At 39.8% G+C, this 21,775-nt stretch overlaps 1 protein-coding gene across 3 annotated transcripts in view; it reads right to left on the bottom strand.

The window, feature by feature from the left end:
• Positions 1 to 1,751: 1,751 nt before the first annotated feature.
• The window catches only part of LOC106610532 (uncharacterized), a 46,988-nt gene continuing 26,964 nt past the window's right edge, over positions 1,752 to 21,775 (bottom strand). For 2 of the 3 annotated variants that reach the window (XM_014209918.3, XM_082974108.1), the window contains exons 6-12: positions 14,774 to 14,887; positions 4,711 to 5,014; positions 4,523 to 4,571; positions 4,032 to 4,301; positions 3,629 to 3,898; positions 2,791 to 3,060; positions 1,752 to 2,305 (exon numbers count right to left, since the gene is read on the bottom strand). In XM_014209918.3, coding sequence (XP_014065393.3) covers positions 2,106 to 2,305; positions 2,791 to 3,060; positions 3,629 to 3,898; positions 4,032 to 4,301; positions 4,523 to 4,571; positions 4,711 to 5,014; positions 14,774 to 14,887 — 1,477 coding nt within the window. In that variant the 3' untranslated portion in view covers positions 1,752 to 2,105. The remainder of the gene's footprint in view (positions 2,306 to 2,790; positions 3,061 to 3,628; positions 3,899 to 4,031; positions 4,302 to 4,522; positions 4,572 to 4,710; positions 5,015 to 14,773; positions 14,888 to 21,775) is intronic. The other variant, XM_082974109.1, reaches the window with a different exon arrangement.

Below are 21,775 nucleotides of genomic sequence, written 5' to 3'. Positions count from 1 at the left end.
CCAGGGATATATGTATACTGTAGCTAAGAAAGTAATATTAAGTGCATGTTGTGTAGTAAGCTGTTAGTAGCTCATGTGCCTCACGCTAATAATTTGGTCAATTTTTCCCCTCTTAATTTCGCCTACTGTTCTGACTTGGTGTTGCACATGTAGCCTATAACCTGTTTTAGAGAAATGTAATAATCAAATTTTGCAAGAGCTTTCATTTCAAGAGCTTACATGCCCCATTTATTTATCCTATGGTTCTGACTTGGTGTACAGGGAGAACACTGTAAGAACGGCGCATGTTCTGAATTCTGTCGCTGTACATTTCAAAAATGCTAAACAAATAGTTATATTGACTACGTCTGTCCTAGCTCGCTCATTAATGTCTCAATCGAAATTACGGATTGCCTCTTATCCGCTCGTCATCCCTTTATGCCAATTGTCATTAGAAGCCACATTTGTTTAAGCAAGTCTGCCATATCAGCTATGTTTTTTAAAAGGCGGTAAATGAGGCTGAATTAAGTGTTTTGCTGCCAGACAAGGCTCCGCTGATAGCCAGGTGTAAGATGATGGGACAGCTTCATGTAGGCCCTAACAGTTTGTGGGCACCGTTTGTCACCATTATAGTGCAATTAATGTATTATTCAGTGGTGTGTTGTCTTTGCTGGCATGCAGCCCACTTTTTTCTCTTTTTTTTGCCCCACCATGATTTACGTGCTAAAATCACCACTGTATAGGAGTTTTTAATAATGTATTTTACCAGGTAAGTTGACTGAGAACACATTCTCATTTACAGCAACAACCTGGGGAATAGTTACAGGGAGAGGGATGAATGAGCCAATTGTAAGCTGGGGATGATTAGGTGACCATGATGGTATGAGGGCCAGATTGGGAATTTAGCCAGGACACCAGGGTTAACACCCCTACTCTTACAATAAGTGCAATGGGATCTTTAATGACCTCAGAGAGTCAGGACACCCGTTTAACATCCCATCCGAAAAACAGCGCAGTGTCCCCAATCATTGCCCAGGGAAATAGGGATATTTTTTAGACCAGAGGAAAGAGTGCCTCCTACTGGCCCTCCAACACCACTTCCAGCAGCATCTGGTCTCCCATCCAGAGACTGACCAGGACCAACCCTGCTTAGCTTCAGAAGCAAGCCAGCAGTAGGATGCAGGGTGGTATGCTGCTGTCTAAATGAGTGAATGGCTGCTTTCAGAGGTGTGGAGTCAACATGCCTATTTAAATCTGTTGATAGTGTAGAATCACCTAATATCTAAATTATTAACTTATTTCCTCTCTCAACCTGCTCTTCCTATCATCTCCTTTTCTCACTCACTTTCATACATTTGTGGGTGTATTTGTTCTTAATTATTTTCATTGCTATAGAAACAATCCCTAACAATACTTAATGTCTGTTTTAATTACATTCTAATACATTTATTTGTAAAGCTCTTTTCATGCATTTTGTTGATAGCGCTACGCCACATAGTCAATTAACAAATATTGATTAATTATTCAATTGTAAAATACTTTCGTTAATAATTGAACAGTCTGTAAACAGAGTAAAGGTCCATGGTATAATATATATAAGCTAGATTGGGGGGGGGGGGGGGGGGTTCATCTTACTGTATAATAAAACTATTTAATGAGTTTTAAATCTTAATTCTAATAGTTTTATTAACTTAAAATAAACTATTAACTATAAATTAACTATTTATTAACTTAAAATAAATATATGAGGGAATGAAGTAAAATAAACTTAATCTCAATTAACAATTTTTATTTAAAATGTCCTTCAATGACAAGTGGTATAGATCATTGTTAGTATGATGATAAGTAGATTAATCATAGGATATGATACATGCATTTTTCTACAATAAAATAATGCTGAGATTTTGAAATTAAATCAGAGGCATATAAAAAGTATTTCCACATCAAATGTACAACATTTATCATTAAGTAGTTGATTAATCATTGGGTATGCATTTTCTAAAGTAAAAGAATGAAGATATTTTTTTATGAAATCAGATATGTATACATTCTTTACATTTGACAAATCAACAAACTAGAATAATTAACTTGTTACAGTTGTAAATGAGAACTTGTTCTCAACTAGCCTACCTGGTTAAACGAAGGCGTAATAAAAAAAATAAAAATAAAATCCTCATCAGTTCTTTCAGAAGACACCATGGTAGAGAGTGAGGACTTGCAGTATTGTTCTTTACTGACATTAGGCCATCGATTATATTCAACAACAGTTCGTCCTCAAAATGTTGTTTCAGTCCCAACTTCGGCATGAAAGGTTTGGTAGTGAGCTCTGCAATAACAAAGGAAAATGTTTGAGTTTACTAAAATATTCAAGTTTATTTAATTTTGAAGCTGCAACTGTCACTTTTATTATGAATAAGAATAGAATATGTTTCTAAACATATCTACATTAATGTGGATGCCACCATGATTACGAATAATCCTGAATGAATCGTGAATAATGATGAGTGAGAAGTTACAGAGGGTTGAAGATCATACCCCCAAGATATGCTAATCTCTCAACATTACCAATAACAGCGGAGGTTAGCATGTCTCGGGGGTATTCAAAAACAACTACCACTGTTCTGGGTCACTACTGGGACCATCCAATTAGCTTGCCCTAAGTACTTTAAACAACGCATAATAAACTAAGTTCTGCAGTTTAAAATGACTTGCATTATGTCTTATCATTGATAAACAGTTCAATGTAATCAAAAACATGCAGGATATGTAACCATTTGTAATTTGAAGAACGACCCTTAACTTAGTACATACTTGTATTAAAGGTTGTTGACACAGGTTGGCTTTGGATCCCATTATCCAGCACAGTGTAGACAGTGACAGAGTACTGAGTGCCACATTGCAGGTCAGAGAGGGTGATGCTGGGTGAAGATGTGGAGGTGATGTGTGGTTCTGTCCCTGGACACTGGTAGGAGATCTGGTAATGATGTTGGGTTTGGTTCAATCCTGGTGGCTGGCTCCAGCTAACAGCAGCTGATGTGGTGTCCACTGAGTCAACAGTCATCCCTACTGGGGCAGGGATAACTAGGGGAGGGGTTTAATATAGTTAATAGTAGCTGATCATTTGTAGCCCTGTTGACTTCCATTCTACTGTTACTATTCCTTTATAGGATAATATCCCACTACTACTTAGTCACTACTCACTACTACTATCACACTAGCCTATATGTTATAACACTAGGGTCTAATAATTACAATTCTAAACACTACTTCTATTACACTAGCTTACATGTTATAACACTAGGGTCTAATAATTACAATTCTCAACACTACTTCTATCACACTAGCCTACATGTTATAACACTAGGCTCTAACCATTACAATTCTAAACACTACTTCTATCACACTAGCCTACATGTTATAACACTAGGCTCTAACCATTACAATTCTAAACACTACTTCTATCACACTAGCCTACATGTTATAACACTAGGCTCTAACCATTACAATTCTAAACTTCTTAGACTACCATACAAATACTTTTAGACAGCTGAAACAAGCACACAATTTCTCTTCAGGAAAAAGGTTCAGTCTAGTTCAGATTTGTCCAATTGAGCCCCCCAGAAGTGAAGTGAGTCGGTATGATGCTTACTTGTACAGATAGTTGTAGAGAGAGGTTTGCTCTGTTTCCCATTGTTCAACACAGTTGAGACACTGATGGTGTACTGACTACCAGGTAGCAGGCCAGAGAGAGTTCTGTAGGAGTCCTCAGTATTGGCTGAGCGGGTCTCTGTTCCCGGGCTGCAGTAGGATATGAGAAAACGTTGTGGGACTTTCTCCAATTCTTCAGCCTTGGACCAACTGAAAGTGAAGGAGGTCACTCCTGACTGGTTTATTTGTAAGTTCCTGGGTTCTGGGACCACTAGGAAGAAATATAATATGTTTTATGAAACAAAATATAGGACAGGCCTGTAGATAATGTCTTGTTTGGACATCGCATGAAAAAAAAAAATCCTTAGAAGCAAATATCCAAAGAAAAACTCAAGTTACCGTACCAGTAAATACAGATGCTGAGACCTGTCTGCTTCGGGTGCCATCTTCTCCCTCTGTAGCCACACTGAACTGGTACTTTTTACCAGGCTGGAGTCCATCTATTTCAACATTATACCCATCTTCCACCCTCAGGCTCCCCTGTTCCCCGTCACATCCCCAGGTCACTCTGAACTTCTGTGCTCCTGTCAGTCCCTCAGGAGAACCCCAGCTCAGAGACACACAGTCTGACGTCACTGACAGGAACTGGATCTCACCAGGAGGGGGCAGCACTTCTAAAGAAATAATGGAAGAGAAAAATAATTACTTTAATTGCACTGACACACTAAAAAGAAAACATACTAATCCTACAAGCAGCATGGAATAAGAATGACTCATCTAAACAAATTAATCTTCCTCTTTTAATGGTCTTAAAATTGTATGTATGTTGTGGAACACAATGTAAAGGTCTCAAAATACATTGTTTGTGTAATGTATTTCTTGATTGTACACCTACCGTCAACTGAGGCCAGCTTAAGTCTTTGACATTGCTCTCTATCAAAAGTCTTGAAAACAGAGTAAGAAGCCATTATTTTGATGAAAAACACAGTTGTTTCTTTCCAGAACATACGATGAAAAAGCTTGTATGACTATGAACATCATTATTATCAAATGTAATATCTTCTTTAAAGAGCATCTACCTACCTGTCTTCCTGACTGTTTTATCTCATCATAGACTATATCATGTCCTTTATGTTCTGTTACTACACACAGACTGCAGATCAGCTTCTGGTCTGTCCTGCAGAACACCTCCAGAGCTCTGTGGTGTTCCTGACAGAGTCTCTCCTCCAGGTCTCCAGTCACCTCTACCAGGGTGTGTCTCTGTAGTTTAGGTACTGTGTAGTGCTTCCTAACGTGGGTCTCACAGTAGTACTGGTTGCAGGTCAGACAGGACTTCACAGCTTTGACCTCACAGACATCACAGACCACCTCTTCTGGCCTGATGATGCTAAGTCAATTACACACATTAAAACTTAAACATTAAAACATAACAAAATACATTACCTTATTAGATTTACCAAGCAACTTTAAATTTCACAAGAAAAAATGACTTTATATACCTGTCAAACATGTACACTATATATACAAAAGTATGTGGACACCCCTTCAAATTAGTGGATTTAGCTATTTCAGCCACACCCGTTGCTGACAGGTATATAAAATCGAGCACACAGCCATGCAATCTCAATAGACAAGCATTGGCAGTAGAATGACCTTACTGAAGAGCTCAGTGACTTTCAACGTGGCACTGTCATAGGATGCCACCTGTCCAAAAAGTCAGTTAGTTAAATTTCTGCCCTGCTAGAGTTGCCCCGGTCAACTGTAGGTGCTGTTATTTTGAAGTGAAAACATCTAGGAGCAACAGTGGCTAAGCTGCGAAGTGGTAGGCTACACAAGCTCACAGAACGGGAACGCCGAGTGCTGAAGCGCGTAGCGTGTAAAAATCGTCTGTGCTCGGTTGCAACACTCAGTACCGAGTTACAAACTGCCTCTGGAAGCAACGTCAGCACCAGAACAGTTCGTCAGAAGCTTCATGAAATGGGTTTCCATGGCCGAGCAGCCGCACACAACCTGATCACCATGCGCAATGCCAAGCATAATGCTGGAGTGCTGTAAAGCTTGCCGCCATTGGTCTCTGGAGCAGCCGATTACATTGCATTCCACGAGGAAACTGCGTGGCAGGCTGACCACCTGTTACGTGAGTGCAGCAACGAGCCAAAGTAAGTTGCTAGCTAGCATTAAAATTATCTTATAAAAAACAATCAATCTTCACATAATCACTAGTTAACTACACATGGTTGATGATATTACTAGGTTAACTAGCTTGTCCTCCGTTGCATATAATCAGTGCGGTGCCTGTTAATTTATCATCAAATCACAGCCTACTTCGCCAAACGGGTGATATTTAACAAAAGCGCAATTCACAAAAAAAGCACAATCGTTGCACGAATGTACCTAACCATAAACATCAATGCCTTTCTTAAAATCAATACACAGAAGTATATTTTTTAGAACCTGCATATTTAGTTAAAAGAAATTCATGTTAGCAGGCCATATTAACTAGGGAAATTGTGTCACTTCTCTTGCGTTCATTGCACGCAGAGTCAGGGTATATGCAAGTTTGGGCCGCCTGGCTCATTGCGAACTAATTTACCAGAATTTGACATAATTATGACATAACATTGAAGGTTGTGCAATGTAACAGCAATATTTAGACTTAGGGATGCCACCCGTTCGATAAAATACGTAACGTTTACGCATTTCCCTGAAAGAATAAACGTTTCGTTTTCGAAATGATTGTTTCTGGATTTGACCATATTAATGACCAAAGGCTCGTATTTCTGTGTGTATTATATTATAATTAAGTCTATGATTTTATATTTGATAGAGCAGTCTGACTGAGCGGTGGTAGGCAGTAGCACGCTCGTAAGCATTCATTCAAACTTTACTGCGTTTGCCAGCAGCTCTTAGCAATGCTTGATGCATAGCACTGTTTATGGCTTCAAGCCTATCAACTCCTGAGATTAGGCTGGCAATACTAAAGTGCCTATTAGAACATCCAATAGTCAAAGGTATATGAAATACAAATGGAATAGAGAGAAATAGTCGAAGCCTCATAATTCCTACAATAACTACAACCTAAAACTTCTTAACTGGGAATATTGAAGAACTGGGAATATTGAAACACTAGCTTTCATATGTTCTGAGCAAGGGTCTTAAACGTTAGCTTTTTTACATGGCACATATTGCACTTTTACTTTCTTTTCCAACAAATCTGTCGTTCTGCCCCTTAACAAGGCAGTGGTTAACTAGCTGTTCCTAGGCCATCATTGAAAATAAGAATTTGTTCTTATCTGACTTGCCAAGTTAAATAAAGGTAAAATAAACACTGTGTTTTTGCATTATTTAAACCAAATTTAACATGTTTCATTATTTATTTGAGAATAAATTGATTTTATTTATGTATTATATTAAGTTAAAATAAAAAAGTGTTCATTGTTCATTCAGTATTGTTGTAATTGTCATTATTACAAATAAATAAATATATATATATATATATATATATTTATCGGCGTTGGAAAATCATAATCGGTTGACCTCTAGTGCCAACTGTAAAGTTTGGTTGAGGAGGAATAATGGTCTGGGGCTGTTTTTCATGGTTCGGGCTAGTCCCCTTAGTTCCAATAGGGGAACTAAGCGACATTCTAGACCAGGGGTGGGCAAACTTTTTGGCTCAAGGGCCACATTCAGCTTTTGAAACCAAGTGAAGGGGCACATACTATATGCGTGACAAAACATATGAAGCCTTTGTTCACGTGGACACACAACTAGTAGTGTAATGTAGGTGTACATATGCTGCTAAGATTGCAGAACGATTCTGTCACTGTACTACCCACAATCAGACTCACAGACACAAAAAGTAATTGCAAACTTTTGAAATATGAAAAAACATGTTTACATGACTGGAAACAGCAGACGGCTGATAAAGACCATCTCCAATCCTAAAGTACAATCTGAGTGACACAAATAAGAGCAAAAAGTAAATCATTTGAGTTCATATTGAATGGCCTGTTTATGATAGCATATTATGGAATACTTCTCATTTCACCTCCACCATAAAAAAGAACATTGTGAGCCACATACAGAGCATACACAAAACAACATTTGGATTCATGTTGATATGTAGATGGTCTATAACTCTTTATATTAAAGCAGATTACTGAATAGTTCTCAAATCATCTCAGCCCAAATAAAGTACAATCTGAGCCATTGTAGTAAGGATTCAATGTCAAATGAATGGGGACAAGGCATTACTGGATAATTCTCACTGCAATAACCATCACCATAAGAATTTTAACAAGACTGTTTAAAACAGGGAAAGAAAACATATGCCAGGCCTACCCCCCTCTTGGTGATTTCAGTCTTAATGTGAGCAATGGGTCTGGTCACCTCTCTTGGAAAGGTCATCAAAGTCTGGTGTCATTTCTGAAGTAGAGATCCTCAGAACAGCTGACAAGTGGTTTGTTCAATTTGACCTGTGACGGGATTTGTTGTAGTTCATGACTGAGAAAGTTTGTTCACACACATATGTGGATCTGAATAAAACCAGCATCCTCTGGGTGTGATTTTTCATGTTTGGAAACAGTTTCATTCAGTGAGCCATAAAACGGGTATTTTGTGGCTGTGTTATAATTCTCCTTCAAAGCAATGTCACAATGGATGTCGATGAGCTCCAGTTGTGTGTCAGGTGGTGCTTTCTCGCTGTCGAAAGAGAGGGGGCATGATACAACCTCCAGCTCAGTCTCAATCTTTCCAAAGTCTACTGTATGTCTTAGTGGGGCGTGTTCAGTACGGCCAGTGACGGAAAATGAGCGAGAGACCGGCGGCTCATTTGTCTGGAGAACATACCTATCTCCCCTCTCAGTTCCCACACATGGCGAAATACTTTTCCCAGGCTTAGCCAGCGCACATTTGAATGGTACAAGTCCTAGCGCTCTGCCTCTGTGTCATTGAGCAGGCGAATGAACTGACGATGGTAAAGCCCCCTTGCCTGTTTAAAGTTGACAAGTTTTACAACCACTTTGACAACATTTTCCAGCTTTAACACACTTTCACACAGGGCTTCCTGATGAATAATACAATTAATAAATATACATTCCTCCAAGTTAGGGCTTTCTTCTTTAACATTGTCTTGTAATCTTTTTAGTAGGCCAATGTTTTGACCGGTTAGATTTGGTGATCCATCTGTGACATTTGCTCCACGATAGATTCATTTTTTCCAAGCAGGCAGACACCCTGTTAGCATGCTTGCTTGAAAAATGACGATTGAGATTATATTCCTTAAAAACGTCAACACTTTCTTGGCATATCAGACATACCGCCTTACGTTCAATATTACTAAAAAAGTATTTTGCTGTCCATTCTTCTTTAAACACACAACATTCAGAGTCCACTTTTCTCATTTTCGCAGCACTCATATTTCACGTCAAAAGTCGTCAAGCAATGAAGTGACTATGATTAGGCTGGACTCATGACATTTTTAACAACGCTTTTTTTCTGATAAAAACAAGTTCATTGCGTCCGCAGTGGAGCCCAGTTTCAAAATATTATCATCTGTCCCAACTGTTTTCCATAGGCTTGAAGTAATCGTGAAAAAACAGGCCTTATTTTAGTGCATTTTTCACCGTGCCAGCTCCTATTAGTTCTATTGAGCACCGTGGCATCAACTCGCCATCGGAACGTTCTATTCCCAGCCCATTGTTCTACGTCACAATGCCTGCTTCGCTATTGTTGGCATCGAGACATGCCCACGTCAAACTCGAAGGCTTATCTCAAGTCATTTATTATTGACAAAGATAAAGCTACTTTGTGCGCAAGCTCACTGTTCGCCTAGGTACAGGTTGTTGTGACCCACTGTGTTTATGATGGCTGGCGCATAGCCATCAAAGGTTAAACATTTCCTGGTCATGGTTAACCATATTTTCTTTCAGAAAACTGTGTAAACCTAAACAAAACGCATGTCTCTGTCCTAAGTTTCAAGATGTGGCCGATTTAAACAGCAAGAAGACATTTTTTAATTAAGAAATAACCTTTTTTTTTGGACGATTTGTTGTTTCTTAATGGCTGCTGGATAATTTGATATGCGTCAAAATCTGTTTGTTAGTATGCATCGAATGGAGTGAATGCTGAGCAGGTTCACTGAGTTGCAAATCAAATGGATAGGTCTAGCTTATTGATTTGTAGATCTAACGCAGTTGCTACCTCAGATTATGAGCCTAGCAAGTGTTACAAATGAGTTATGTAGTTCCCACAGAAGGCCACAGGTAAGATCAAGAGAGCTATAAACCCATACTGTTTTTTGCCTTAAAAACCTTAACCCTAGGTAAAACCTATTTTAGCCTTTACCCTAACCCTAGGTATAACTTATTTTAGGCCTAACACAAGGTATAACCTATTTTAGCCTTAACCCTAAACCCTAACCCTAATTCTTGGGTAGGGTAGCCTAGAACACTTAAAAACTATTTTTGTAATAATATTATGTTAGTAAATACCATTATAGTACTAAATAGCATTTTGATTGTTATGTTTCTAATGCAACCAATGCAAGCATTTTGCTTTTTTTTTTGTTATTAGTTATTTTATGATAATTATTATTGCAAGGCAGAACACTTGATAAACAAGCCTCATTTTATTTTTCAAATGTGGTTTGAATTGGGTGGGACTTAGTGACCTATATGTGAAAGTCCAGTAATTGGCTGGGATAGGTGGGGCAGGTTTGAGACTAATCTCTGGAATTAATAAGAAAAATACACTTTATTTCTCAGCTGCTTCATCAATGTCTTTATGTGAATTAATAACTTTTAACTGCTAAATATTTCCAATAGATGGCAGCATAAGACCACAAAGCGTTAATTATAGGCTACAAGCAGCATTATGATTGACATAAAATAGCATGCAACCAAAGACTATATGTCCCATGATTTTCTAAAATGGTCACTCATTACTGTACAGGTAGATATTTATCTCGTTTTAGGCTTGTGTTGCTTTTGGGGGAGCCAAAAAATTGTGACTACAGCATGTATTGCACCCCAGCCAAATAATCACTAGAAAGGTGCGCTAACCTCAACCCTAGTAGACATGTTTGAAAAAGCTCTTAACGTATCATATCACTAGTAAACAGCCTAGAATAGAAAAGACGAGTGCCCGCCAATAAATTACATCATTCAACCCTCGCGGCTTGCGCGAGAAGGCAGAGTGCTCACTGCCGCTGGGGGCACAAGCTTTTGGCTGGGCTTGTTTAGTTGGCTACTTTTGCGAGAAGGCAGAGGGTCGATGCTGGTTGATGAATTTGACAATGAATGTAATAGGAAAATATGTTTTTGTCGACCAGAGGTGACTGAAATAATGTTCATGCTTTTTGATAATCATTATAGTAATGAATACTAATTTCAAAACATGAGCATAAAAACAGGTAATAATAAACATGAATCATCATTATATTACTTCACAGTAATCTGTTAAATACATTTTCAGTCCTTCCTCTTGCTTAGAAGTGTGGAAAGGGACAGAAAAAAGTGCGCGAAGGAGTTTCTGTGAGGGGAGTGGTGTATCCAGGGAGAAAACTAACCTTCTGAAATGTAATTTGTGGTCTTATGCTGCCATCTATTGGAATTATTTAGCAACTGCAGTAGTAATGAATAAATTGTATATCCTTACTAAAGTAGTATCTACTCAGAATTGCAAAATATAACATGTTGTAGTTCATTTTATCAATTACAACCATAACATAACAATTTAAACCATAACAAACAATGAATCTGACAAACACCATACATTTAGTTAATTACTTTAAATGAAAAAATAACTATTTATTTAGATGGGTGACATTATCTGCAAAAGTAACATCCCCTTAACATATAAACACAGACACTGGACACAGACACTAAAAATGTGATTTTAAAAAAATTATAAATCTGGTAGCTCTCAAAAGAGACTTTGCTTTGCTGAGCAGTTTGTTTTCATGAGTGTGCTGCCTGCCTTTCTATTTTTATTTTATCTTCATTTAACCAGGTAGGCTAGTTGAGAACAAGTTCTCATTTACAACTGCGACCTGGCCAAGATAAAGCAAAGCAGTTCGACACATACAACAACACAGAGTTAGACATGGAATAAACAAACAAACAGTCAATAATACAGTACAAAAAAGTCTATATACAGTGTGTGCAAATGAGGTAGGATAAGGGAGGTAAGGCAATATATAGTCCATGGTGGCGAAGTAAATTACAATATAGCAATTAAACACTGGAATGGTAGATGTGCAGAAGATGAATGTGCAAGTAGAGATACTGGGGTGCAAAGGAGCAAGATAAATAAATAAATACAGTATGGGGATGAGGTAGTTGGATGGGCTATTTACAGGTGCAGTGATCTGTGAGCTGCTCTGACAGCTGGTGCTTAAAGCTAGTGAGGGAGATATGAGTCTCCAGCTTCAGAAATTTTTGCAGTTCGTTCCAGTCATTGGCAGCAGAGAACTGGAAGGAAAGGCGGCCAGAGGAAGTATTGGCTTTGGGGGTGACCAGTGGGATATACCTGCTGGAGCGCATGCTACGGGTGGGTACTGCTATGGCGACCAGTGAGCTGAGATAAGGCAGGGCTTTACCTAGCAGAGACTTGTAGATGACCTGGAGCCAGCGGGTTTGGCGACGAGTACTAAGCGAGGGCCAGCCAACGAGAGCGTACAGGTCGCAGTGGTGGGTAGTATATGGGGCTTTGGTGACAAAACGAATGGCACTGTGATAGACTGCATCCAATTTGTTGAGTAGAGTGTTGGAGGCTATTTTGTAAATGACATCGCCGAAGTCGAGGATCGGTAGGTCAGTTTTACGAGGGTATGTTTGGCAGCATGAGTGAAGGATGCTTTGTTGCGAAATAGGAAGCCGATTCTAGATTTAATTTTGGATTGGAGATGTTTAATGTGACTCTGGAAGGAGAGTTTACAGTATAACCAGAAACCTAGGTATTTGTAGTTGTCCACATATTCTAAATCAGAACCGTCCAGAGTAGTGATGTTGGATGGGTGGGCAGGTGCGGGCAGCGATCGGTTGAAGAGCATGCATTTAGTTTTACTTGCATTTAAAAGCAGTTGGATGGCCTGCCTGCCATCAGAATCTGTTTGCCAACCTGCCTGCCATGTCATCAAAGGAGTAATGAATAATGAAAAGCTAATAAATCATTGCCACGCTTTCACATAGAGGTCTAGTTTATATTTACAGTTTAGTCATTTAGCAGACGCTCTTATCCAGAGCGACTAAGGTTAAGTGCCATGCTCAAGAGTACATCGGCAGATTTTCGCCTAGTCCGTTCGGGGATTCGAACTAGCCACCTTTCGGTTAATGCCCAATGCACTTAACCTCTAGATTACAAACCACAAAATGTTAAACACAAAAAGGCAAATGGTAGTAGATAAATGGTAAACTGGTTAAATAAAAGACTGTTCTATTTTGCCAAAAATCTCACAATGTGTATATTTTTTTTTTTTCAAGTCGGACACCATTTTAATCAGGAGAATCTCCTCTTTGTAATTATGTACTCTAAGTCTGGGCAGGGAGCTCGGTTGTCATCGATCACTAGAAAATAAATAGTCAAAAGTTTTCATTTTTTCCCTACTTCCTCATTACGCAGACATAAGCACAGTTGACACCATCGAGGTGCGGATGTTTACTTTCTACACAAGTTATTTTTTTCAGTTTCGTCCAAAGAACAGATTGTAGTGGTAAATAAAAAGGGCTACGTTTTTTTGTGCCATTTAGGTGAAATGGAATTCCAAGCATTAAAAACTTTGTGGATGGAACTTCCCGAGTGGCACAGCAATCTAAGACACTGCATCCCAGTGCAAACTGCATTTCTATAGATGCTGGTTCGAGACCCATGAGGCGATGCGCATGCGTCGTCTGAGTTAGGGGAGGGTTTGGCCGGCCGGGAAGTCCTCCTCCTATCGCACTGTAGCAACTCCTGTGGCGGGCTAGACGCTGACACGGTCACCAGGTGTATGGTGTTTCCTCTGACACAAATAGCTTTTTTGTGGATGGGTATAATTTGTATGTATAAAATGTATTATAGTCACATTTAAAATGACTAATATCGGGTAAATTTGTATACCTTTATTTAAATTTGCATCGGGCCGCTTCAGGGGGGGATTCTGGAAAGATGCCGGCAAAGTCGGCTGAATTCCGGTAGACAGAAACGGCCCGATATACTTGGGCCGATTCTGGGAAGTCAAACATTTTGATTTCGGGCCGATTCCGACACATGATTCCGGGTCGATTCAATAAGTTCTGGCCCCCCAGAAGAGGGCCGATTCTGGGCCGATTCCTCATTGCTAGCTGCGATCACTCAGGTCAGAAGAGGCTCTGCCAAGGTTAATTTCAATCCATTTGCTATGGCCTCGCGCTAGCGTTCCAGCTCAGCCTACGTTCTATTGCCGTTTTTCAGCCTTGGGTGAATATTGACTTGTTTTATTGTCCAGCCTACTATGATGACTGAGTGCATTCTGAATCTGACTGTAGGCCCAAATACAGAGCGTGTTGTCAGGGAATTAGTAATTTTAGGCCAAAATCATAACTAAAATATAATACTATTTAATACATTTAAAAAATGTCTCGCGGGCCGGATTGAAATGCACAGCGGGCCAGATACGGCCAACAGGCCGTACTTTGCCCCCCCCCTCCCCCTTGTTCTAGACGATTCTGTGCTTCCAACTTTGTGGCAACAGTTTGGGGAAGGCCCTTTCCTGTTTCAGCATGACAATGCCCCCATGCACAAAGCGAGGTCCATACAGAAAAGGTTTGTCGAGACTGGTGTGGAAGAACTTGACTGGCCTGCACAGAGCCCTGATCTCAACCCCATCGAACACCTTTGGGGTGAATTGGAACTCTGACTGCGAGCCAGGCCTAATCACCCAACATCAGTGCCCGACCTCACTAATGCTCTGGCTGAATGGAAGAAAGTCCCCACTGCAATGTTCCAACATCTAGTAGAAGGCCTTCCCAGAAGAGTGGAGGCTGTTATAGCAGCAAAGGGGGACCAACTCCATATAAATACCCAAGATTTTGGACTGAGATGTTCGACAAGCAGGTGTCCACATACTTTTGGTGATGTAGTGTATGTCGTACAACTCCATGTAATAATGCATGTTTTGTTGGTTTACCTTTCATCCTTGGTTTGGTCTCCATCATCACTTGGGTCTATGCTTGAATTCACTGACTGGTAACTCTGGTCACTATGACTAGCTGTACGTAGCTGGAGATGCTTCAAATTGTTCCTGTAAACAAAGAAAGATTCTCAAAGTTTTCTTCACAATTGGCTTGACCCTGTGCTCCTCTCAGTGTGTGTGTGTGTGTGTGTGTGTGTGTGTGTGTGTGTGTGTGTGTGTGTGTGTGTGTGTGTGTGTGTGTGTGTGTGTGTGTGTGTGTGTGTGTGTGTGTGTGTGTGTGTGTGTGTGTGTGTGATGCAGTGGCATGTATTTATGGATGCTTCCCCAAAAAGTGTACCAAAAATAAATGAAAATATATAAAATAATGTATCTTTCGTCTCTCTGTGATTCATCATTTTCCAAGAGGCTGAATGTATGTCACAGGAGAAAGCATCTGAGTGAGCGAAACAGCACCCCTCTTTCTCTGTATGTGTTGCCAATCTATCTGATCCTGTCTGGTCAAAAAGAGTGTGACATTGTTGCCACCCATAGCATTGAATGCAAGGGAAGCCAGCAAGCATTTGGCCTCCCTCGATATATATTTTTTACAATAATAGCCAATCAGTGTTGTGCTAAACTGAGTGAATGGTGCTGGCAAACCCCCAAAAAGTGTGAAGGGAAGCCAGTTTGGATTAGGCTTTACACCAGTCACATCAAACCAAATGTAATTTGACAGAAAAAAAGTTGAATTTTTGCATCTCGTTGTGTTGTTGTCCTCCGATGGCTAGTTAGCTAATTAAAATTGTCCTTTTCCTAAATTAGCCATGGACGGAGATATGGATTTTTACTTTTGGTTTGACTAAATTCTCCGTACTGGCAAATGATTATAACGGCTATTCTGATCCAACCATTAATTCATACATTGTGCCTCTGGCCTGAGAGGATGGAAGTTCAATATGTAGCTAGATGTAGTAGGCTAATTTTAACTAGCTTGCTAATCGTTTCCCATGAAAGGAAGCTAGGCTAGGGAGCAATTATTTTAGCCAGGTAGCCTAGGACAACAAAAACTGAGTGTGTACTGTATGACATACTCATAGAGGAGGAAAGAAAGTAGGATGGCATGGGCGTTTCTTTACAAGTCAGATGAGTCCACATGTTTTTCTACTTACGCACACAAACACTCACACACACAGAGAAATCAGAACCACGGACAGCCACATGATATTTAGCTTACGTTGATTGGACTAAATTGTTTTTTAATCTTTTAGTTGTCACTGTATTAAACTAAGCATAGGTGATTTGATGATGTTTAAATGTTAAAGTTGAAATGGTGCTGGAATAGTGGAGGCAGCTCCTGTGTTCTTTGCGACTTCCGGTTAATTACTTAATCCATTTTAGAATAAGGCTGTAACGTAACAGAATGTGGACAAATTCAATGGTTTTGAATACTTTCCGAATGCACTGTATCATGGTGGCAAGTCATATGAACTAACGGGTTATAGAGCAAACAATGCAATTATTACAACACATAGATTGTAATTGTAACATAGTTTTTTTCCCTGGCTCATCTTCCCCAGTGATTTTATCCACGCACCACTACTTCTCGAGCAGTTCAAGAATTGCCTTCACAAAAGGATTGCCACCACTACTGTTGTGGGGGGTTAGGAAACAAGCAGAATATACATTTGTTGTCTTCTTATGTGAAGTGGTGAAGAAATATGGACTACTTAAAGCTACAATATGTAACTTTTTGGGCGACCCGACCAAAATTCACATAGAAATGTGAGTTATAGACATATTGTTCTCGTTGAAAGCAAGTCTAAGAAGCGGTGGATTTGTTCTAAGTGTGCCATTTCTATGCATTGTGAAGTTTTGTTTTTGTATATTTTACTTTCGGTTTTGTACACCAGCTTCAAACAGCTGAATATACAATATATTTGGTTATGTAAAAGTTATTTCACCAACAATGCCTTAGTGTAACATCATGGAATTTTGAGTCAAATACTTATTATTTAAAACCTCTTATGAAGTTGGTTTTGTAGCATAAACTGGGAATTTGATATTTTTTACTGATACAATGATTGTCTGTTTCATATCTGCAAAGTAGTTTTAAACGCTGTCAGTTCCACTTTAAATAAGACGTTTATGGACATTTTACTGAAGTTTAGGCTGGTCAACTTTGCCTAGCAAAAGTGGTAGTGTAGCCAGCCAGCCATAGTCAGGCTGCACCAGGGATACAGTATGCACATGAAGAGGGAAGTGAGACAGATATGCTGCATGTACCTGAATGACAGACTGTCAAGAGGAGCGAAGAGCTACGGTAAAACTAGACAGACTTCCCCAGTCAAGAGGAGAGAAGAGCTACGGTAAAACTAGACAGACTTCCCCAGTCAAGAGGAGAGCTATGGTAAAGAGCTGCGCACTTCGCCTGACAAGATTGAAGGGGAGAGAGAAGGACACGCAGTGCAGTCGGCATCCACGACAGACAGCTGATTCAGACCTGAGACACATGCACTTAAAGGAACTTACATTTATTTTACTCCTCTCAGAGTTACGTGTATTCTGCCTTGGGCTTAATTTCTTTAGAATTGTGCCACACCTGTGCGTCTGTCTGGAAATACAAAAAAAAATGGAGCAAACCTGTTGTTTGCATGATGTGGTAAAACAACTTTCTGTTGTGTTTTCACTTAACTTTGATATAAGTAGGTAAAGTAAATAGCCTTGCTCGAGTCTTGCTCATCATGACACCTACAGCACCCGATGTCACAGGAAGGCCAAAAATATCATCAAGGACAACAACCACCCAAGCCACTGCCTATTCACACCTCTACCATCCAGAAAAGCTGAAAAACAGCTTCTATCTCAAGGCCATCAAACTGCTAAACAGCCATCACTATCTCAGAGAGGCTGCTGCCTACATTGAGACCCAATCACTGTCCACTTTAATAAAAGGATCACTAGTCACTTTAAACAATGCCACTTTAAATAATGTTTACACATCTTTTATTACTCATATCACATGTATATACTGTATTTTATACCGTCTATTGCACCTTGCCTATGCCGCTCGGCCATCGCTCCTCCATATACTTATATGTACATATTCTCATTCAACCCTTTGGATTTGTGTATATTAGGTACAGTGAGGGAAAAAAGTATTTGATCCCCTGCTGATTTTGTACGTCAGCCCACTGATAAAGAAATTATCAGTCTATAATTTTAATGGTAGGTTTATTTGAACAGTCAGAGACCGAATAACAACAAAAAAATCCAGAAAAACACGTCAAAAATGTTATAAATTGATTTGCATTTTAATGAGGGAAATAAGTATTTGACCCCCTCTCAATCAGAAAGATTTCTGGCTCCCAGGTGTCTTTTATACAGGTAACGAGCTGAGATTAGGAGCACACTCTTAAAGGGAGTGCTCCTAATCTCAATTTGTTACCTGTATAAAAGACACCTGTCCACAGAAGCAATCAATCAATCAGATTCCAAACTCTCCAATCAGGGCCAAGACCAAAGAGCTCTCCAAGGATGTCAGGGACAAGATTGTAGACCTACACAAGGCTGGAATGGGCTACAAGACCATCGCCAAGCAGCTTGATGAGAAGGTGACAACAGTTTGTGCAATTATTCGCAAATGGAAGAAACACAAAAGAACTGTCAATCTCCCTCGGCCTGGGGCTCCATGCAAGATCTCACCTCGTGGAGTTGCAATGATCATGAGAACGGTGAGGAATCAGCCCAGAACTACACGGGAGGATCTTGTCAATGATCTCAAGGCAGCTGGGACCATAGTCACCAAGAAAACAATTGGTAACACACTATGCCGTGAAGGACTGAAATCCTGCAGCGCCCGCAAGGTCCCCCTGCTCAAGAAAGCACATATACATGCCCGTCTGAAGTTTGCCAATGAACATCTGAATGATTCAGAGGACAACTGGGTGAAAGTGTTGTGGTCAGACGAGACCAAAACGGAGCTCTTTGGCATCAACTCAACTCGCCGTGTTTGGAGGAGGAGGAATGCTGCCTATGACCACAAGAACACCATCCCCACTGTCAAACATGGAGGTGGAAACATTATGCTTTGGGGGTGTTTTTTTGCTAAGGGGACAGCACAACTTCACCGCATCAAAGGGACGATGGACGGGGCCATGTACCGTCAAATCTTGGGTGAAAACCTCCTTCCCTCAGCCAGGGCATTGAAAATGGGTCGTGGATGGGTATTCCAGCATGACAATGACCCAAAACACACGGCCAAGGCAACAAAGGAGTGGTTCAAGAAGAAGCACATTAAGGTCCTGGAGTGGTCTAGCCAGTCTCCAGACCTTAATCCCATAGAAAATCTGTGGAGGGAGCTGAAGGTTCGAGTTGCCAAACGTCAGCCTCGAAACCTTAATGACTTGGAGAAGATCTGCAAAGAGGAGTGTGGGACAAAATCCCTCCTGAGATGTGTGCAAACCTGGTGGCCAACTACAAGAAACGTCTGACCTCTGTGATTGCCAACAAGGGTTTTGCCACCAAGTACTAAGTCATGTATTGCAGAGGGGTCAAATACTTATTTCCCTCATTAAAATGCAAATCAATTTATAACATTTTTGACATGCGTTTTTCTGGATTTTTTTGTTGATATTCTGTCTCTCTGTTCAAATAAACCTACCATTAAAATTATAGACTGATAATTTCTTCGTCAGTGGGCAAACGTACAAAATCAGCAGGGGATCAAATACTTTTTCCCCTCACTGTAGTTGTTGTGACCAATACAATTTTATTTGATTTTATTTGAGGCACCGGAACGACTCATAAGAGCGGCGTGAGGCAGCTTGATGTACACCCCTGGGCAGGATACTAGTCTATCACAGAGCCTTACCCCAAATGATCTCCTTAATGCTGAGTGCCAAGCAGAGATGATACAGTATTTGGTATAACTCAAGGCCTACCTTCAAACTCAGTGCCTCTTTGCTTGACATCATGGGAAAATCAAAAGAAATCAGCCAAGACCTCAGAAAAAAATTGTAGACCTCCACAAGTCTGGTTCATCCTTGGGAGCAATTTCCAAACGCCTGAAGGTACCACGTTCATCTGTACAAATAGTACACAAGTATAAACACCATTTGACCATGCAGCCATCATACCGCTCAGGAAGGAGTTCTGTCTCCTAGAGATGAACGTATTTTGGTGCGAAAAGTGAAAATCAATCCCAGAACAACAGCAAAGGACCTTGTGAAGATGCTGGAGGAAACAGGTACCAAAGTACCTATATCCACAGTAAAACGAGTCCTATATCGACATAACCTGAAAGGCCGCTCAGTAAGGAAGAAGCCACTGCTCCAAAACCGGCATAAAAAAGCCAGACTACGGTTTGCAACTGCACATGTGGACAAAGATCATACTTTTTGGAGAAATGTCCTCTGGTCTGATGAAACAAAAATATAACTGTGACTCAATTCCACCAGCTCTGTCAGGAGGAATGGGCCAAAATTCACCCAACTTATTGTGGGAAGCTTGTGGAAGGCTACCCAAAACGTTTGACCCAAGTTAAACAATTTAAAGGCAATGCTACCAAATACTAATTGAGTGTATGTAAACTTCTGACCCACTGGGAATGTGATGAAATAAATAAAAGCTGAAATAATGTCACGTCCTGACCATAGAAAGCTGTTATTTTCTATGGTAGAGTAGGTCAGGGCGTGACAGGGTTTTTTTTCTAGTTTAGATTTTCTATGTTGTTATGTTGTAGTTTTGTATTTCTATGTTGTTAACGCTGGTCATCGTTGTCTCTAATTGGAGATCATACTTAAGTAGGTGTTTTTCCCACCTGGGTTTTGAGTAAGTGTATGTTAACTCTTCATCACGGTTTGTTGTTTTGTTCATTCAGTTTATTTTGTCTGTATTGCATAGTTTCACAGTTCAATAAAATATGTGGAACGATAATCACTCTGTACTTTGGTCCGCTTCATCCTACGACAACCGTGACAAATACATCACTCTCTACTATTATTCTGGTATTTCACATTCTTAAAATAAAGTGGTGATCCTAACTGACCTAAGACAGAGAATTTTTACTAGGATTAAATGTCAGGAATTGTGAAAAACTGAGTTTAAATGTATTTGGCTAAGGTGTATGTAAACTTCCAACTTCAACTGTAGCTCTGAATCCACAATATGGCAGAGATTGAAAAACCATAACACCTACATTTTCTCAACAACAGGTTATGGTCAATAATATCAAAGGCTGCACTGAAATCTAACAGTACAGCTCCCACAATCTTCTTATTATCAATTTCTTCAACCAATCATCAGTCATTTGTGTCAGTGTAGTACATGTTGAGTGCCCCTCTCTATAAGCATGCTGAAAGTCTGTTCTTAATTTGCTTACAGAGAAATAGCATTCGATGTGGTCAAACAACATTTTTTCCATAAGTTTGCTAAGAGCAAGCTGATAGGTCTGCTGTTAGAACCAGTGAAGGCTGCTGTACAACTGTTGGGTAGCAGAATTACTTTGGCATCCCTCCAGGCCCGAGGACAAAGACTTTCCTCTAGGCTCAGATTAAAAATATGACAGATAGGAGTGGCTACAGAGTCAGCTACCGTCCTCAGTAGCTTTCCATCTAAGTTGTCAATGCCAGGAGGTTTGTCATTATTGATCGATAACAATAATTTTTCCACCTCTCCCACACTAATTTTACAAAAATCTGACTTACAATGCTTTTCTTTCATACATTTTTTTTATGCATGAATACGATGGCTCACTGTTCATTGTTGGCATTTCCTGCTTAACTTTGCCCACTTTGCCAATGAAGTATTCATTAAGATAATTGGCAACATCCTATGGTTTTGTGATGAATAAGCCATCTGATTCAATAAAAGATGGAGTTGAATTAGTCTTTCTGCCCATAATTTCCTTTAAAGTACTCCAACGTTGTTTCTCCAATTTCATTATATTATTGATCTTGGCTTCATAATACAGTTTCTTATTCTTTTTGTTGAGTTTAGTCACATAATTTCTCATTTTGC

Source organism: Salmo salar, chromosome 04, assembly GCF_965601325.2.
Source record: "Salmo salar chromosome 04, fSalSal1, whole genome shotgun sequence".
Classification (NCBI taxonomy): domain Eukaryota; kingdom Metazoa; phylum Chordata; class Actinopteri; order Salmoniformes; family Salmonidae; genus Salmo; species Salmo salar.
Note: the sequence above shows the minus strand (reverse complement) of the source record. Positions and strands in the feature narration are given on the sequence as shown.